The sequence below is a fragment of the Trachurus trachurus genome (genome assembly GCF_905171665.1).
Source record: "Trachurus trachurus genome assembly, chromosome: 7".
NCBI lineage: Eukaryota > Metazoa > Chordata > Actinopteri > Carangiformes > Carangidae > Trachurus > Trachurus trachurus.
This window is the reverse complement of record NC_139901.1, coordinates 18,775,343-18,790,383: the sequence shown is the minus strand read 5'-3', so window position 1 is coordinate 18,790,383 and position 15,041 is coordinate 18,775,343. Positions and strand designations below refer to the sequence as shown.

At 42.0% G+C, this 15,041-nt stretch overlaps 1 protein-coding gene across 1 annotated transcript in view; it reads right to left on the bottom strand.

Moving 5' to 3' along the window:
* scn8aa (sodium channel, voltage gated, type VIII, alpha subunit a) overlaps positions 1-15,041 on the bottom strand; it is a gene marked incomplete at both ends in the record, with an annotated part of 37,537 nt that overhangs the window by 15,912 nt on the left and 6,584 nt on the right. The window contains 11 exons of the mRNA XM_083974608.1: positions 1,105-1,343; positions 1,579-1,714; positions 3,269-3,583; positions 4,818-5,099; positions 5,195-5,401; positions 7,505-7,646; positions 7,794-7,857; positions 8,119-8,340; positions 12,404-12,495; positions 13,398-13,526; positions 14,286-14,366. Of these exons, the coding sequence (XP_083830734.1) occupies positions 1,105-1,343; positions 1,579-1,714; positions 3,269-3,583; positions 4,818-5,099; positions 5,195-5,401; positions 7,505-7,646; positions 7,794-7,857; positions 8,119-8,340; positions 12,404-12,495; positions 13,398-13,526; positions 14,286-14,366 (1,909 nt within the window). The remainder of the gene's footprint in view (positions 1-1,104; positions 1,344-1,578; positions 1,715-3,268; positions 3,584-4,817; positions 5,100-5,194; positions 5,402-7,504; positions 7,647-7,793; positions 7,858-8,118; positions 8,341-12,403; positions 12,496-13,397; positions 13,527-14,285; positions 14,367-15,041) is intronic.

The following is a 15,041-nucleotide window of genomic DNA, read 5'->3' as shown; positions in this document are numbered from 1 at the left end:
TCATGTTATAAATTAGCCCTATAGTTAATGCATATTTATGTATTTCAGCAGGGTAAATCTAATTACTGAAAGCGGCAGAATATCTAGTTTGTGTGTGTGTGTGTGTGTGTGTGTGTGTGTGTGTGTGTGTGTGTGTGTGTGTGTGTGTGTGTGTGTGTGTGTGTGTGTGTGTGTGTGTGTGTGTGTGTACCAGCTGCTCTGTAGTCAGTAGGGGTGAAATGGCACTTCTGTGGCCTCGTAACAGCTCTAATAAATTACCAAGGGTGATCCTCAATCATAGACTCCACATAATGAATAAATGCAGTGTGAGTACATGTAAGGTTGTAAGGTTTTTGTGTGTGCGCGCGTGCGTGTGTTAGACGATGACTCATATTGCATCAAGGTGACCTAGAAATTTCCACCTGTACCACCCATCGGCCCTTTCTGATAAATTATTCTGGAGCAGGAGTGGTAAATAACACATCTCTGTCCTCATAGTAAATTAGTACCTGTCTGCACTGTGAATAGACACACACACATTCACTCACTCTCACACAGACACACACACAGTCAATAATCTAGAATTGGACTTGTGTCATTTGAAACAGATGCAGTTTTGGGGACAACTGCAGTACTGACAGGTAAAGTAACACAGTGCCGCCAACATTCAGATTTACTTAGTTTCCCCAAGAACGCCACTAGTGAAAATGGCCAGGTTGAGTTATCCGAGTCATGATTCAGGCACCATTTTAGAGCGGCTCATCGATCAGGCTCCATGAAATATTAACACGAGCCTCCCACCAGTCAGCCAACCAGCAGGAAGCCAGGCTGGTCCCACTGAAGCCAACATCAGCTCCACTCAGCCAGTAGAAAGAAAGAGAAACAGAGAGGGAACATGTGTGTGCTTGCACGTGAAGAAAACGATAAATGCACGGATACAAGGCAGCGGCGGGGGGTTGGGAATTTGTTTTTTTTTTCCCTTTCAACTCTGAATCGGCAATGAAACAGATGCCAATTATAGTCCCAAAAATAACACCCCGCTATTAGCGACTGAGAAGAGAAAAGAGAAGATCTGTTAAGGGCAAATCGGATAAAAATAAAAGAACAAAACAACCTGCCACTCACCAGATTGCCTACAGACAGCATATGCTCAAAGTCTGGGGTCATGGGGTAGTGCTCCATGGCCATGAAGAGGGTGTTGAGGACGATGCAGATGGTGATGGCTAAGTCGACGAAGGGATCCATGACTATGAGGTTCATAATCTCCTTGATCTTAATCCACTGGGGGTGGCACTCCCAGATCAGGAATGTGTTAGAAAACTTATACCAGCATGGCGGACACTTGCGCTGAGACTCCTCCAGTTCTGAAGACATAGCGTGGATCACACATCAAAACCAAACATACTTGCGTGCTTGAGCATACAGCATGCAATGGTATCAAATGATAGAAAAAAATTGTATGCATTGTATGTATCTGGTACTTTTGGATATGCAAAGCAGATAAGCAGGAAATTCATGTCAAACTAATCAACCAATGAGAGCAGCCCTAGTTAAAGAATAATGAGAGCAGGTTAAATAGCTGGGTTAAAGTGGCAGTACCCTCCACTAGTGTGTTGGTAATGACGCTCATGACACTGTTGGCCCGCTCTTTCCGCCCAAAGGAGGTATTGAGCTGGTCCACAGACACCATCAGGGAGCCCGACAGCTTCTTCTTCACCTCAACCTCAGTAGTTGGCTGTCAGGAGGAGAGGAAGAATCAAGCACCCATGGAGAGGACATGAACACCATCCCACATCACCACCGGTGGCCGGCGGAGGGAAGTGCACAACAGCATTGGCAGGAAGAAGTAGTTGAGGATCAAATTTTTTTGGGGGGGTGGGGACAGGGCATGTTTCATTCTTTTCTATCTCAATGCTGGTTTCAAGGAAGATGTGTGTATGCTGTAAATGCATGCAGGTCTCAGCCAAAGTGGGAGCAGTGGTCTAGGGCTACTTGACCTAATTGTGTTCAAATGTAATTAGCTCATCCAGATTAAATAATAAATGGATTGTGAGATATTGTGCAAGGAGAACTGCTTCTGCATGAATGCATTTTCAGTCCTGTCATGCAATAATGGAGGCTTTGCTGCCATTGCAATATAATCATTAGGTTATTTTACAAAAGGTCTCCCAAATCTGGCCATTTTAACATTACTTGCAAATCGATGCTACTGTATCTTCCTACTTTGAAACCATACAACTTATATTGCAACCATCAAGTCAAGAGCATTGTAAAGAGATCATATGGAGGCAGGTAGTTCAGAGCCATCCAGTTGTCATGCACGAGCATGCTCCAAGTCAAAGAGAAGGAGAGGAAATTACAGACACCATAGCCATCGTTCTACTTGTCTATGTCATGCTTGTACGAATTTAGGGTTTAAATCTACCATGCTAACTAGAGAGAGACACAACTAATTCACTACTGTTGACCAGGGAGAGTTTGGAAAACAGAGAAAGATAAAGACAGACAAGGACAGCAGCCCTCCTTTGTTTCTTAAATTATATCATTGAGGCTTGGTAGGATGGTGTTGGTTGCTTGTGTATCTGTTCTGGGATATTATCTGTGCATTAGGGAAGCAGATAAAAATGTCTGTGGCTCTACAGTGCTGGTCCCCTCTGTTTCATCCGCCTCCTACTGTAGATCTACCCACACAGGCTAGCAGAGGACCTGGATTCCTGGAGGAGGAACACATCAACACACTGGAGCATGTTAACTCATCATTATATGCCGTTTGTTAACAAGAATTGTGTTATTATTTGAATGTGTTAAAACTTCATGACATCCATACAAAAAGCTTAAAAATGGGTTTGAGCTATGTGACAAACTCGAATGATCAAATGGGGAGTTACAGAGTCACGTCTGTGGGATTAATGCCACAATGTATCGTGTAAATATTGTGCACGTATGAATAAATTTGATATGAACATATTCAAAACATTGACATTCATCGTTCAAATCAAACAACAAAATTGCCTGGAAGTCATTGATAGACCCAGTTTCACTAACCTACCAATTGCAGGGTTGGCTATAGTATAATAAGAATAAAGTTAAATTATTTCTCCATCCTTTGCCTACTGTCGGAGGGCAGCATACACTGCAGGGGCTGGGGGAGGGGAGGCGCGAGCGCTTAGCCAAGAGATACATACGGACTTGCAAAGATGACAGAGTAGATAGATAGAGAGCCAGAAAGAAAAAGAAACGGACGAGAGGGGGGCCATGCCTAGATAGGTCTACTCATTGACTTCCTTACACTGTCGTCAGTAGCTGCCTTATCTATTTTCACCTCAGGCAGAAGGCGTCCACCGGGCCCAGGGCCGATGAGCGACACCACGCCATTGCAATCCACCGTGCTGTTCCTTTTCCCATGGAAACCGCTGTAGCTGTTCCGCCGGTACGGGCTGAACAAGGAGCCCCGGCGCTCCTCGCACTCCTCGACCGTGCTGTGCTCGTCATCGGCAAATTCGTTCTCGGAGCCCACATCCTTACCGCGGCCCTTGAAACTGAAGATGCTGCTCTTACTGTTATGGCGGGACAGGAAAGGCGAGCCAGGTATACTGAGGAGGGACTGGAGGGGAGCAGGAAGAAGAAGGAGGAGAGGAGAGGAGAGGAGAGGAGAGACATTTATGCCCTGGGTATTCCTGAATTACAATTGATTGCACCATAATTTTTATGCTGTTTGTCATCAGTTCCTGAGGTCAGAGTGAAAGGCAACATCTGTGGGAAATGTAATGGAACCAGGACACTTTTCCCCAAAGAGGAACACTCTGCAGGAGCAATCACGTGACTTAATAAACAAGGGGGATACATATAGTTAGGTCGGTATCCTACACCGTCAAGGACACGCACACACAGGACAGAGCAGTTGAAACAACATATAGAGGAACATGACTCATGTCTACATCAGTCTGTGCTGCTGCCAGTATCCGAATATGAATATAGCAGCACAGAGATCACACTGGCTGAGGTGAAATCATATTTTTTGACAACAGTTCTCCGCCTTTACAGATGATGAATGTAAAGTAAAAATGTAAACATTACACATCACATAAGAAATTTTCACACAAGGCCGGTTTGCTTTTCTGTCTTGTTTAGTGAACACCACGCTATAGAGACATAAAAATCCAGCGGTGCCCAAGTGAGGCCAAAACAAAGCTGCAGGATTTCTCCCTCTGAAACATTCATGCAATCATTGTAAATAATTCAGGACCTGGACATGTGCTTCTATATCTCTGGCCACTATAAGCTGCTCTGTATGTGAGCTCATGCAACACCACATTGCACAGTAGCAGCACTCTCAGTCTAAAATACCACACTAGGCCTACCTAACAGTCAAAAAAACAACTGAAAATACCTTTTGTGTGGCCACATTATTCACCAACATCTTTACTCTATTCATAGATATACAGTAAGAGGCATCTCTGTTGTTTGTTTCCATGGTTTTCTTGTATTTCACACAAACAAGTATCACTGAGACTTAAAAGTGACTTCAGACTTTCACATGTTCGTGTTTTGACATTTTTGTGTGCAAGATTTCCCCCATCGACTGAATAAATAACCCTAATTTACTCAAGTCATTCACCACTTTCATTGATAAACTCATAAAGCAACATGTGTTTTCCAAAACAATTGTATCCTGTTACTTAGGATAATATAGAAATCCTTGTGTTTTTGAGCTGCACAAACAAAATTCTGTTTCATAGTGGATGTGCCTGCACATACAATTGGGAATCTTTTTTCAAATGATGAAAAGTATTTGAAAGTATTTACAAAAATTAAAGAAAAAAGGATGTTTTCTTCACCTGATTCATAATGGAAGACTTTCGACCCAGCCGGTTATCAGGGAAGCGGAAGCGGCTCCTCTTGCTGCCATCGTCTGACTCCGACTTGACAAACTTCTCACTATCACCTTTCTCCTTCTCCTGCTCTTTCTGCCGCCACTTCTTCTTACGGTTTCGCCTCTCTTTGGCACTCTTGGAGCTGAGTTTCGACATCTCAGAGGAGCTGCACGACAGCCGCCCTCCTCCATCGTCCTCTACCGCGTCCTCTGACACTGTGCCCGCAGAGGTTGCCATGGCAGCAGCCTGGAAAGAAAACAACAAACACAAGCATGAAGTCCTGAAACTGATATAACATGACAGAAGGAAGTATTTCAGTCTCCATCCGGCTCCGGACTGACCTGGGCATCTTCCTGCTGCTTCTTAAGCTGCTCCAGCATGGCCTTGAATTCCTCCTCCTTCTGCAGGGCCTCCTCCATGGTGGCCTGATTCTGCTCCTCGTAAGCCATGGCCACCACAGCCAGGATCAGATTCACCAAGTAGAAAGAGCCCACGAAGATCACCAACACAAAGAAGATCATGTAGGTCTTCCCTGCTGCCCTCAGGGTCTGTGGGGAGGAAGTGCAGCCGAGGGGGGAGAGAGGGGAAAAGAAAAACAGAGTCACGACATCTGATACGTGACCTAAACCCCTGCGTCAAGCATAGTGTCGACCTCACTGCACGTCAGACCTCACAATGAATCATCAGAAACAGACACAGTCAGCTGTTGATGGGGCAGAAAGGACAGGCAGTTGGAGTGATGGGACATTTGTGGGAGTTAAAATCAACTCTGCATAAACGTCTATCACTTCCTCTGAACAGCAGATTCAACTAAGAAACACAACACACCTACAGTTAAACAATTATTGCTAATTTAAAAAAAATACTGCAACAGTGAAATTAGCTCAACTCTAATCTCAAACAATAATCAATTGATTTGCAAACATCTATTCTATGTTCTGCATAGAAAAAATCTTATACCCTGAGCTTGTTAATGTTGTCAGTCCAAGGTTGTGTCGTTTATCAGAGAGAGCAACTGTATATTAGGTTACGCATTTTGACCTACTTTTCTATGCACATTATACCAGGCAGCTCTCAGCCAAACAATTTCTATGGATTGGGATGCTATCCCCAGTGGAGATGAGCCTGAGCTGCAGAGGCAGCTATAAAAATTGGAAATTTCTGGAAAAACCTAGGGAAACTGTAAATATACAGTTGCTACCTTCACTTCCATGCAGGTATTTTACAGGTTTTGATATGTCTACAATCAAATAGACAAATATCTTATTTTGTTTTGTTCTCCAATGTATTTTAGAGGTTTTTAGTAGAACACAAGATGCACCAGATATTAATTGAACTGTTCCCCACCCAGAAGCTCCCTCCTTCTGAAGGATAACTATTGTCTTCTGGGAGCAGAGCGGGGGGAAAAAAGGCCTTCCTGGGATAGAGAAGTGAAATTCCCCCACACATCAATTATAGATGTAGTTGACATGTATTGCTGAGAAGTGTATACAACAAAACATTCTCAACAAGAAATGTCCACATGTCTAAAACACAGTCTCTCAGTCCAACACATGACTAAAGCTCATGTGTATAAAAACAGAGACTAATTGTCAGGGACGTTACTGGGGCTGAAGGATGAACAACGGTGTCCTATATTCTCTGCCATGTCACTTTCATTTGTGAACATCTGTCAAGAACATTCAAACCTAAAGACTTTTTTCATTTCCATCATTTTTCTTAATATCCACTACACAATAGCAGTGAGAGTCTGTAGCTGGAAGCTGAATTTCAAAGATAGGACCAAAAATAGAAACAAGAGACTGGGTGCTCTCATCAGGTCTCATCTCCCTCATTGGCCATACTGTAATACTGAGCTGTTAATATTTCATACTCCCTTCCTTCCACTCAGCCTCCATGTGTGGAGGCAGGAGTGACTCCACCATTTATGACAAGCTAGACAGACAGACAGACAGACAGACAGACAGACAGACAGACAGACAGACAGACAGACAGACAGGCAGAACGGGAAGATGGCAGACGAGACAAAGCTAATCAGAATAGGAATCAACACACAGTTGTACTGGTTCTAGATTAATCCACCATTTCCTAAGACCTGGAGTTACAATATACTCAGAAACGTCATGAATCAGTGAAGGAGATGAAATGGTGCAAATAAACACTTGCAATTTTGAACAAATCAGAGCCTCAGCATAAATCTAGAGGACATACTGTAGACAAAATCCATCTTTGTTGTTGTCTCGCTGGCTCTCTGATTTTGAGTCTTTTTTGAGTAGATTTAAATAAACCAAACTATTTATTTAGGAAGTGACAAAATACACTAATGAAGCGCCCTTTATAAGTACTGAGAGCCCAAGGTGTTGTATTTTACTGTCTAGTTTTGTCCAAAGTCCAAAACTATACAACAGAGAAAAGCAGAAAGCCACTACATGTACAAAGCTGTAAACAGTGAGGCTTTGACGTCTCTGCTTCCGCTAAATAAAACATGTCAACATGACTAATTCTCTATTGATGGACTAATCAGGTAATCGACCAATTCACACATTTATATAGTTCTGTTATTTATATGCACCAGGATTTGAGTAATGATATGTGATGTATAGACTTCCTATTGAACAAATACTGTAGACATTTTGACATATCAGCTTTACCAGCATGTAAAGGTTTTCCCAGAAGTCCTGTGTCATGAGTCGAAAGAGAGCAAGGAAGGCCCAGCCGAAGCTGTCAAAGCTGGTGTAGCCATAGTTTGGATTCCTCCCAGCTTTCATGCATGTGTAGCCCTCCGGGCAGCGACTGAGAGATAGGGTGGAGAGGGAGAGAGAGAGTGGGGCACCCGGCCCGAGAATGATGACTCAGCATTATTTACTTACTGTATATTGTTATCTGAGTAAAGGCAGATAGAAGAGCTACATTCAGAGGAGATCAGAGAAGGCAACTCACCCAGAGTCAGAGCTGTTCCCACAGAGAAGAGCATCCAACTGGCCAGGCAGGAAGTAGAAATTGGCTTAAGAAAGAACAAATAACCATAATGAGAAATTCTGTCGCAGCTGCACTTGCAATGGTGTCTAAAATCATTCAGACCACGTTCTGACTTCAGTTAGCTCATGCATACATCTTCAATTCAGCACAGTTCATTTCAAACCATTTCCCTTTGTCTACCCTTTGCCAAAATGACATATTGTTTTTTTTTTGTTCCAGCATATGGGCTGACTCATATCCCTAGATCGCTGCCAGCTCACCATTGGCGAAGCCTTCCTCTACTTACTGTCGTTCATGATGTACTCATCCCAGTCAAAGCCCTTGCTGCCGTTGGCCAGGTAGCTCTCGGTGGTGTTGATGGGCCAGAAAACACACTTGTGGCGCAGGTTGCCCATGAAGAGCTGGAGACCGATGAGGGCAAAGACGCTCAGGCAAAAGACGGTCAGGATCATCACGTCCGAAAGCTTCTTCACAGACTGGATCAGGGCGCCCACAATGGTCTTCAGGCCTGGAGGGCAGCCACGCACACACGTACACAAACCATGCAGGTGATGCAGGAGCTGCAGTTGCCCCAGGTGTGAAAGACTGGACTGCCTACTTCTATTGGAAATGATCTCTTACAGGCAATACTGCAGATTGCTCATTACTTTTAAGGATCTATCACTGGGAAATATCCAGTTTTTACTGGATTTACTGCAGAATGGCAACACTGTACTGATTTCATATGAAATGGTACTATATTGTTTAAAGAAATATATTTTGATTTAATGAGTTAACCGTCAATGTAATAAAATGTCAAAAAAAATTTAACTGTGATAACAACTTTTTGTAGAGTACAACTCACCCAGTGAGGGGGAGAAATTGATTGATATAATAATTGATTTGAACAATATAGATAATTCAATGTAGGTAGTAATACATTTTGGACAAAACTGACAGGATACGTACATGACATCTCTAGAAACAAAACAAACAGGAAATATTTAGGAGCCTTCCCACTCTTTCCAGATTTATCCAGACAGAAAAATTTTGTAACAAACCAATTCTAGTAGATTTTCAACAGAGGAAATTTGCATTTCACTGCCAATGACAGAGATGACGAAAAAGAGGGGGAAGGCTGTAGAAAAGTGAGAGGAAATTCATAAGAGAGCACAGCAGCACAAAGAGGGGCCATGAAAGGGACATCGGCACAGGCAGGGGGGCTGGAAACCACATGCAGGTCATTTAAACTCCAAGGCTGAACAGGAGCAATTCAATGCCAGTGCCAGTGTGGCCACTTTCTTGAACTGTCTTGTATAAGGTGTCATTAGGAAAGCACCGACTCCCCACACCGCGACCCTGCAGTCTGTCTCATCCACAGGTTCACTAAAGACAAAATCGGTTTACCTTCCACACAGGCATCCTCTGGCAGCGTTCACAAAGGTCCGTGAGGAACTAAAACATGGAAGCAGGATGACCCGCACCCCCGTTTCTGTTTGGCCTCTAGAGCTACAGTGGCCTTTGCTGTGCAGTACATACTTTATCTTCTTGTAAAATATGCATAAGTTTCGGCTTAGTAAAAACTCCATTAGCTTGGCAGAGTCCAGTGAGACAAATGCAGGCTCACTATTATTAAATTCAAAATGTCTTGTTCCATCCAGAAGAACGTGAGAAGGTCCAATGAAGAAAATCAACCTAACAGTATGTTACAATATCAGCTGCACTAATATGTCATTAAAACAACCCCATATCTTGCTCTAACGTGTTAACTCCACAGTGCATTAAACATTGATCGCAAGATTAAAACAACTCTATTAAAACTACATTCTCCCACACCGGTGCTACAGGCCTGGATGAATTATTGTTTAGTTTGATTTTGGGACATATGCCAATTCATTTTCTGGCACAGGGTCAGATGAGCACAGATCAATCAATACCACTCTCAGGTCTGCTATAAGGCTACAGTACAGCCAGTTGCTGGTTAGCTTAGCTTGACACAAAGACTGGAAACAAGGGGAGGCAGCCGGCCTCGTTCTGTCGAAACTTGACCAAATCTACCTAAAATGATCATCTCTGAAGCTCAATAATTGACATGTTATACAGTAGCTGAATAAAAAATATAACACATATGGCAAACTTCAACTGAATAGTCTGACATACATACTTATAAATGTCAAACATTTCATAGCTTGTAACTTGTATTACTAGATAAAGCCCCTTTATAGACCCCATCTTGCAATTCAGATTCACTGAACAGTAACATTTTTTCCAGTTTTAGTCTTAGTTCTAGGTTGAGGAAGAGCATTCTCACTTGTCTGTTTATATAATTGTGTTTATGTAGATATCATTATAAAGACTGCTCCTGAGAACAGATGCTTTGGCTGCTTTAAAACACACAGAAGGTGGCTAATGGACTAAACACCAGCCTCTCCTCAAACATCAACCTGCCCTGGTTGATGTTGGAGGAGAGGCTGGTGTTTAGTCCAGCATGCCTTTTATTAACACGCTGTCTGAGTGGACAGTTAAGGACGAGATGAGCCACTTGATTGTGATCCATCAGATGCTTCTGCAAATGTGTTTTTAGCTGCACTGGACAATATCATTGGCCTACAGTCCAAATGTAGGCCAATGATTGCAATCACTTGTTTGTGTATTAAATGATTTTACTCAACTATTTGAGTTCAACTTTTTTTTCTCAAAACCTTATTAAATAAATAAATAAATAGCTACATTATGTCACAAATTAGCATGCAGCATTATGTAGCAACATCTGGCAACAGTCTTTCAAAAGTAATTGCTGCTTTTTGTTTTTTGTGGATTAACTGGTAAAATAGGTGGATTTTGCTCTATGAGAGTCGTACTTTCTCCTCTAACCCCCCACCAGAGCGTGAAAAAACATATTTCCCAAAATGTCACAGTTTCAACCAAATTAGATCCCTTTGGTTTGCACTTGATGAGTTTTCTTTTTTCAGTCTTAACAGTGAGTGCGCCATTTTAGAAAAAAGGCCATCCATTCCATTGTGGTTCTTTTGAGTAAGCATGACATCTGTTCAACATCCTCTCTCAATGGATAGATAGATGTGCGGTCAGTGTCACTCAGAAGGTCAATAGGTCGTCCAACCATCCCATCTGCGTCCCCAACCTTTACAATGTGAGTACACCGGTTTTTTTCCTGCGTGGTATATCATTCAAGTAGGTCATAAAAAAAAGAAAAAGGAAAAAAAAGCAATAATCAAACTAAAAACAAAAGAGGGCAAATCAAACTTTCAATGCCATTTGTCAGCCAAGCTCTTGTTAGGCTAGTATTGTAAAAGCAAGTGACTGAAAGCATCATGCAGCATAAGAGATATGTTCACAAACTAGGCTTGGCAGTCTTCATGCATAAATAATAGGCGTATTCTGTGGGATCTCTCTAAGAGCTATGTCTTTTCTTATATGGACATCAACAAATACCATGTCTGTTTTTGATCCCACAAACATGGGATCCTCAATTCCAATTCATTAACTCATTACAACTGTGCAACAAAATTATTGATCCTTTAATCACACTTGCACATTCTAGATGGATTGCCATCAAATTTGAGACACTGTGATCTATTCTTAGCTGATATATGATAAGTGTAATCACCTTCTTTTTGTCCTTAAAGGTAGAGTCTGTAGGATTTTCCTAAAAAAATAAATATATATAGGGAAGGAGATCCTGCTTAATCATCACCTATGGGCTTCTACTCATGTGTGGTGGTGACTGTGTCTGCAGAGCTCCTGCCCTCTGCCTGTATTTTGATGTTTTGGGGTAGACAGGATGTTTCTGGGTGGGCAGTCGATATGTTTTCCCCAGCCAATGACAGTGTACAGGTGCAGTTGGGCATGTGGCGCTGTGGGCTTGCATAAAAACTACCACCAAGATAGCAACTGGACACTGGATACACACTTTGTAGCGAAGAAATACAGTCCCAATGAAGTGCTGGAGGGTGGGGCCGAATTTCTCCCGGCTTGATGCCATCCAGTCGCTATCTTGGTGGTAGTAGCAAATATTCAAGCAAGAACTTTGAAGGCCTTCAAAGTGGAAAGGGGTTACATGTGACCAGCAGTTGAACATCTACTACATCTAGATCAACTACTGTCAGCAGCAGGGGCTGTGCGCAGTTGAGCCTGAGAGGAGCAGCCCAGTTTGAATGTTGTATTTACTGCAACAAACAAATATACAGACTCTACCTTTAATATGATAATATTCTGTTGATAATTTTTTTTTTGGTATATAAAAAGGGGATTTTCTGAATGTGAAAGCTGGTGAAAGGAGTGGGATAAAGCTAGATCTACAGAGAAACATAGCTGCCTTGTTGGAAATAAGCCCATAATGAGAGTGCTACTGGGGCAGAAGAGAGTGCAGACACTTTGGATGGCCCTAGAGGAGACTGCAAAGCCTATCAAAAATGTATTAGTACCATTTTTGATAATTTTGGAGGAAAAATAAATCAAAAAATGGTTGTCTCCAATTTTTTAGTTGTTGCTTAAATCATAATCGTAATCATAATAGTGAGTAGAAAAGAAAGGGTGAGAGGATCAGCCTTAGTGTTTAAACTGAGTCTCACCTGGAATGACAGAGATAGTTTTCAATGCTCGGAGAACTCTGAATGTTCTCAGCGCAGATACATTGCCCAGGTCCACAAACTCTGTTATATATCTGAAATAGGGGAAGGATCACACACAGAACAAACACGATGACAAAAACCACACACGCCAAGAGCACAACACCACCGAACCAGGAGGAAACGACGCCACTCACAGAGCCTGTCCACTGAGGAGAAGGGTGGAAGGTAAAAGGAAAGAAAGACACACACACCTAACACCGACCCCGCCCCACCGTCCCCCGCCCCATCCTGTCTTACCTGGAATTACAGAAATTGTTTTCAATGCCCTCAACACCCTGAACGTGCGCAGAGCTGAGACATTGCCTAGGTTTACAAACTCTGTTATATACCTGCAGGATCAAACCACAGTTACAACAGCTTGTTATTTACATGCAGATATGAGGTGATAAAGATAAATTCACACAGAGATGGGCCATGTCACACCTCTACAAACAATAATGATGTTGCATTTTACATGGTGGTGGATGATTCTTGGACATGTACTTGCTCATATGGAGGCATTAAGTACTATGTGACATGGGAGAGTAACGTGGGAAAGACAATGGGCCATAAATTGGATGTTGCAGACGACTCCGGCAGATTGGGCGGGAAAAAGGTGAATGAGAGGAAAAGTTAGATGAAAAGAGGAAGATAAGATAAGTCAGATGTCAGATGAGGTGTGGATGTTGTTCAGGGAGGCCTCAGTGTGTCGGATGGAAACCTTCGATTCCCAGAGAGAAAGACCAGAGGAGTCTCAGATCAATGGAGGAAACACGGAAGATGGGTTATCAGATAGAGAGGAAGAAAAAAGAAAGACAGAAGGATGAACAGTCATCTGTAGCACTGAAAGCTTACTTTCTTTACCCACCCTCTTTAATAAAACAATGGCAATATTTGTGCACATTTCATCATCCACTGACAGTTGATCACAAAAAAAATAAATAATAATACTTACGCCATCGAAATGACCATGAAATCCAGCCAGTTCCATGGATCTCTTAGGAATGTAAACCCGTCTATACAGAATCCTCGTGCTGTGATTTTTACAAGAGACTCAAACGTATAAATTCCTGTGAATGTGTACCTGAAAGACAAAAGCGTTGACAGAATCAGTTCACCAGGCTGGATCAAAGCGCACTCATATCTGAATGTCTGCACCCTTGTTAACTGCTGAAACATTTCAGGAAATGACAAAGTTGAGTGTAGGGCACAGGATAAATTTGGAAAGCTTAAATCAAATTAAACTCTATAATAAATTGTTTTTTACTTTAGCACATTAGCACTGGTGTTAGCCCCAGGTTGTGCGTTTAACATGTTCACCATCTTAGTTTAGCATCTTCATGCTAAATAGCACTAAACACGAAGTACAGTTGTGGCTGATGGGAATATCATTAATTTTGCAGATATTCAGTCATAAAACAATGCATTACAAAATTTAGTTTGGTTACAATTCACCCTGAGGGGAATGTGAATCGAAATATTATGCCTACAATTAGAGTAGAGAGATTGGTTGTAAAGGTTTTTCATGAGAAATCCTCAGTGTGGCACTGCAGCATTCATCCTCTGGGGATCATGAATGTCTTTTACAAAACTTTACGACAGATGTTGCATGTTGATTTTATAGCAATAAATTATAAAAGAATAATATGTTTTTTCTCCTTTTACATTTTCTTTTTCAATAATGTATTAACATTATCAAAGACATAATATACTTTCTATCTATTTGCATTAGAAGTCAGAACAATTTTAATCCAAGTGGTTAAAGGAGCCTTTATAATTGGACACAAACTGTTAGTATGCATTCATGCAATCATAATTATGGATATATTAAAAGTGTACTTACTCTACTTGTTTTGACCACTCAGGAGGATCACTAAAGGTCATGAATATACAGTTGGTCAAAATAGTACACATAATGATCATGCTGAAAAGAGTGGGGAGCAGGTTAAGGAAAATGAGGATAATAGTAGAGGCAATCACAAACACAACAGACATTATCATTATCAGCATCAAGGAGACAAGATATCTACTAACTACATTATGGATGTCATGTTCTTTGGTCCAGCCAGCTCTAGCAGCTCCAACATGTAAAGGGTTACCGTCATGAAAACCAACTCATACCACAAAGGCCATTATGTTACCCATGAAATATTTAAACGGTATATATTTAGTGAAAATACAATAGCATGACCAAAAGTACAGCATGTTTTAAAGCTGCAAGGTTCACAGTGCAGAGAGGTTTACATTCAAAAGAGGGAAAGAAAACCTCAGAATTAGCTGTAAAGGCAGCCACAGAGGTCACTTATAGCTCTAGCTTGTGGCTATGAGTGGGTGGATACTGGGTGAATGTAGGGACAGAAATATTCTGTATTGTTAAAGGTGTACAGAAATGGCCGTTTGTCCTGTTTGTCGCGCCGAGTTGTCACGAGCTGCAACACGAGTTTACCCGAGTGAGGAAAACGAATTTGATTGGTCGTTATCGAGCGGGCGGGATATTCAAAGCTTGGGGCGAGCCCGAGCTCCGTGTGTGTGTGCGTGTCTCAGACGTTTGAATGACGGATGACGGATCCAATATCAGTGGCTGGTGAATCGTGTACAG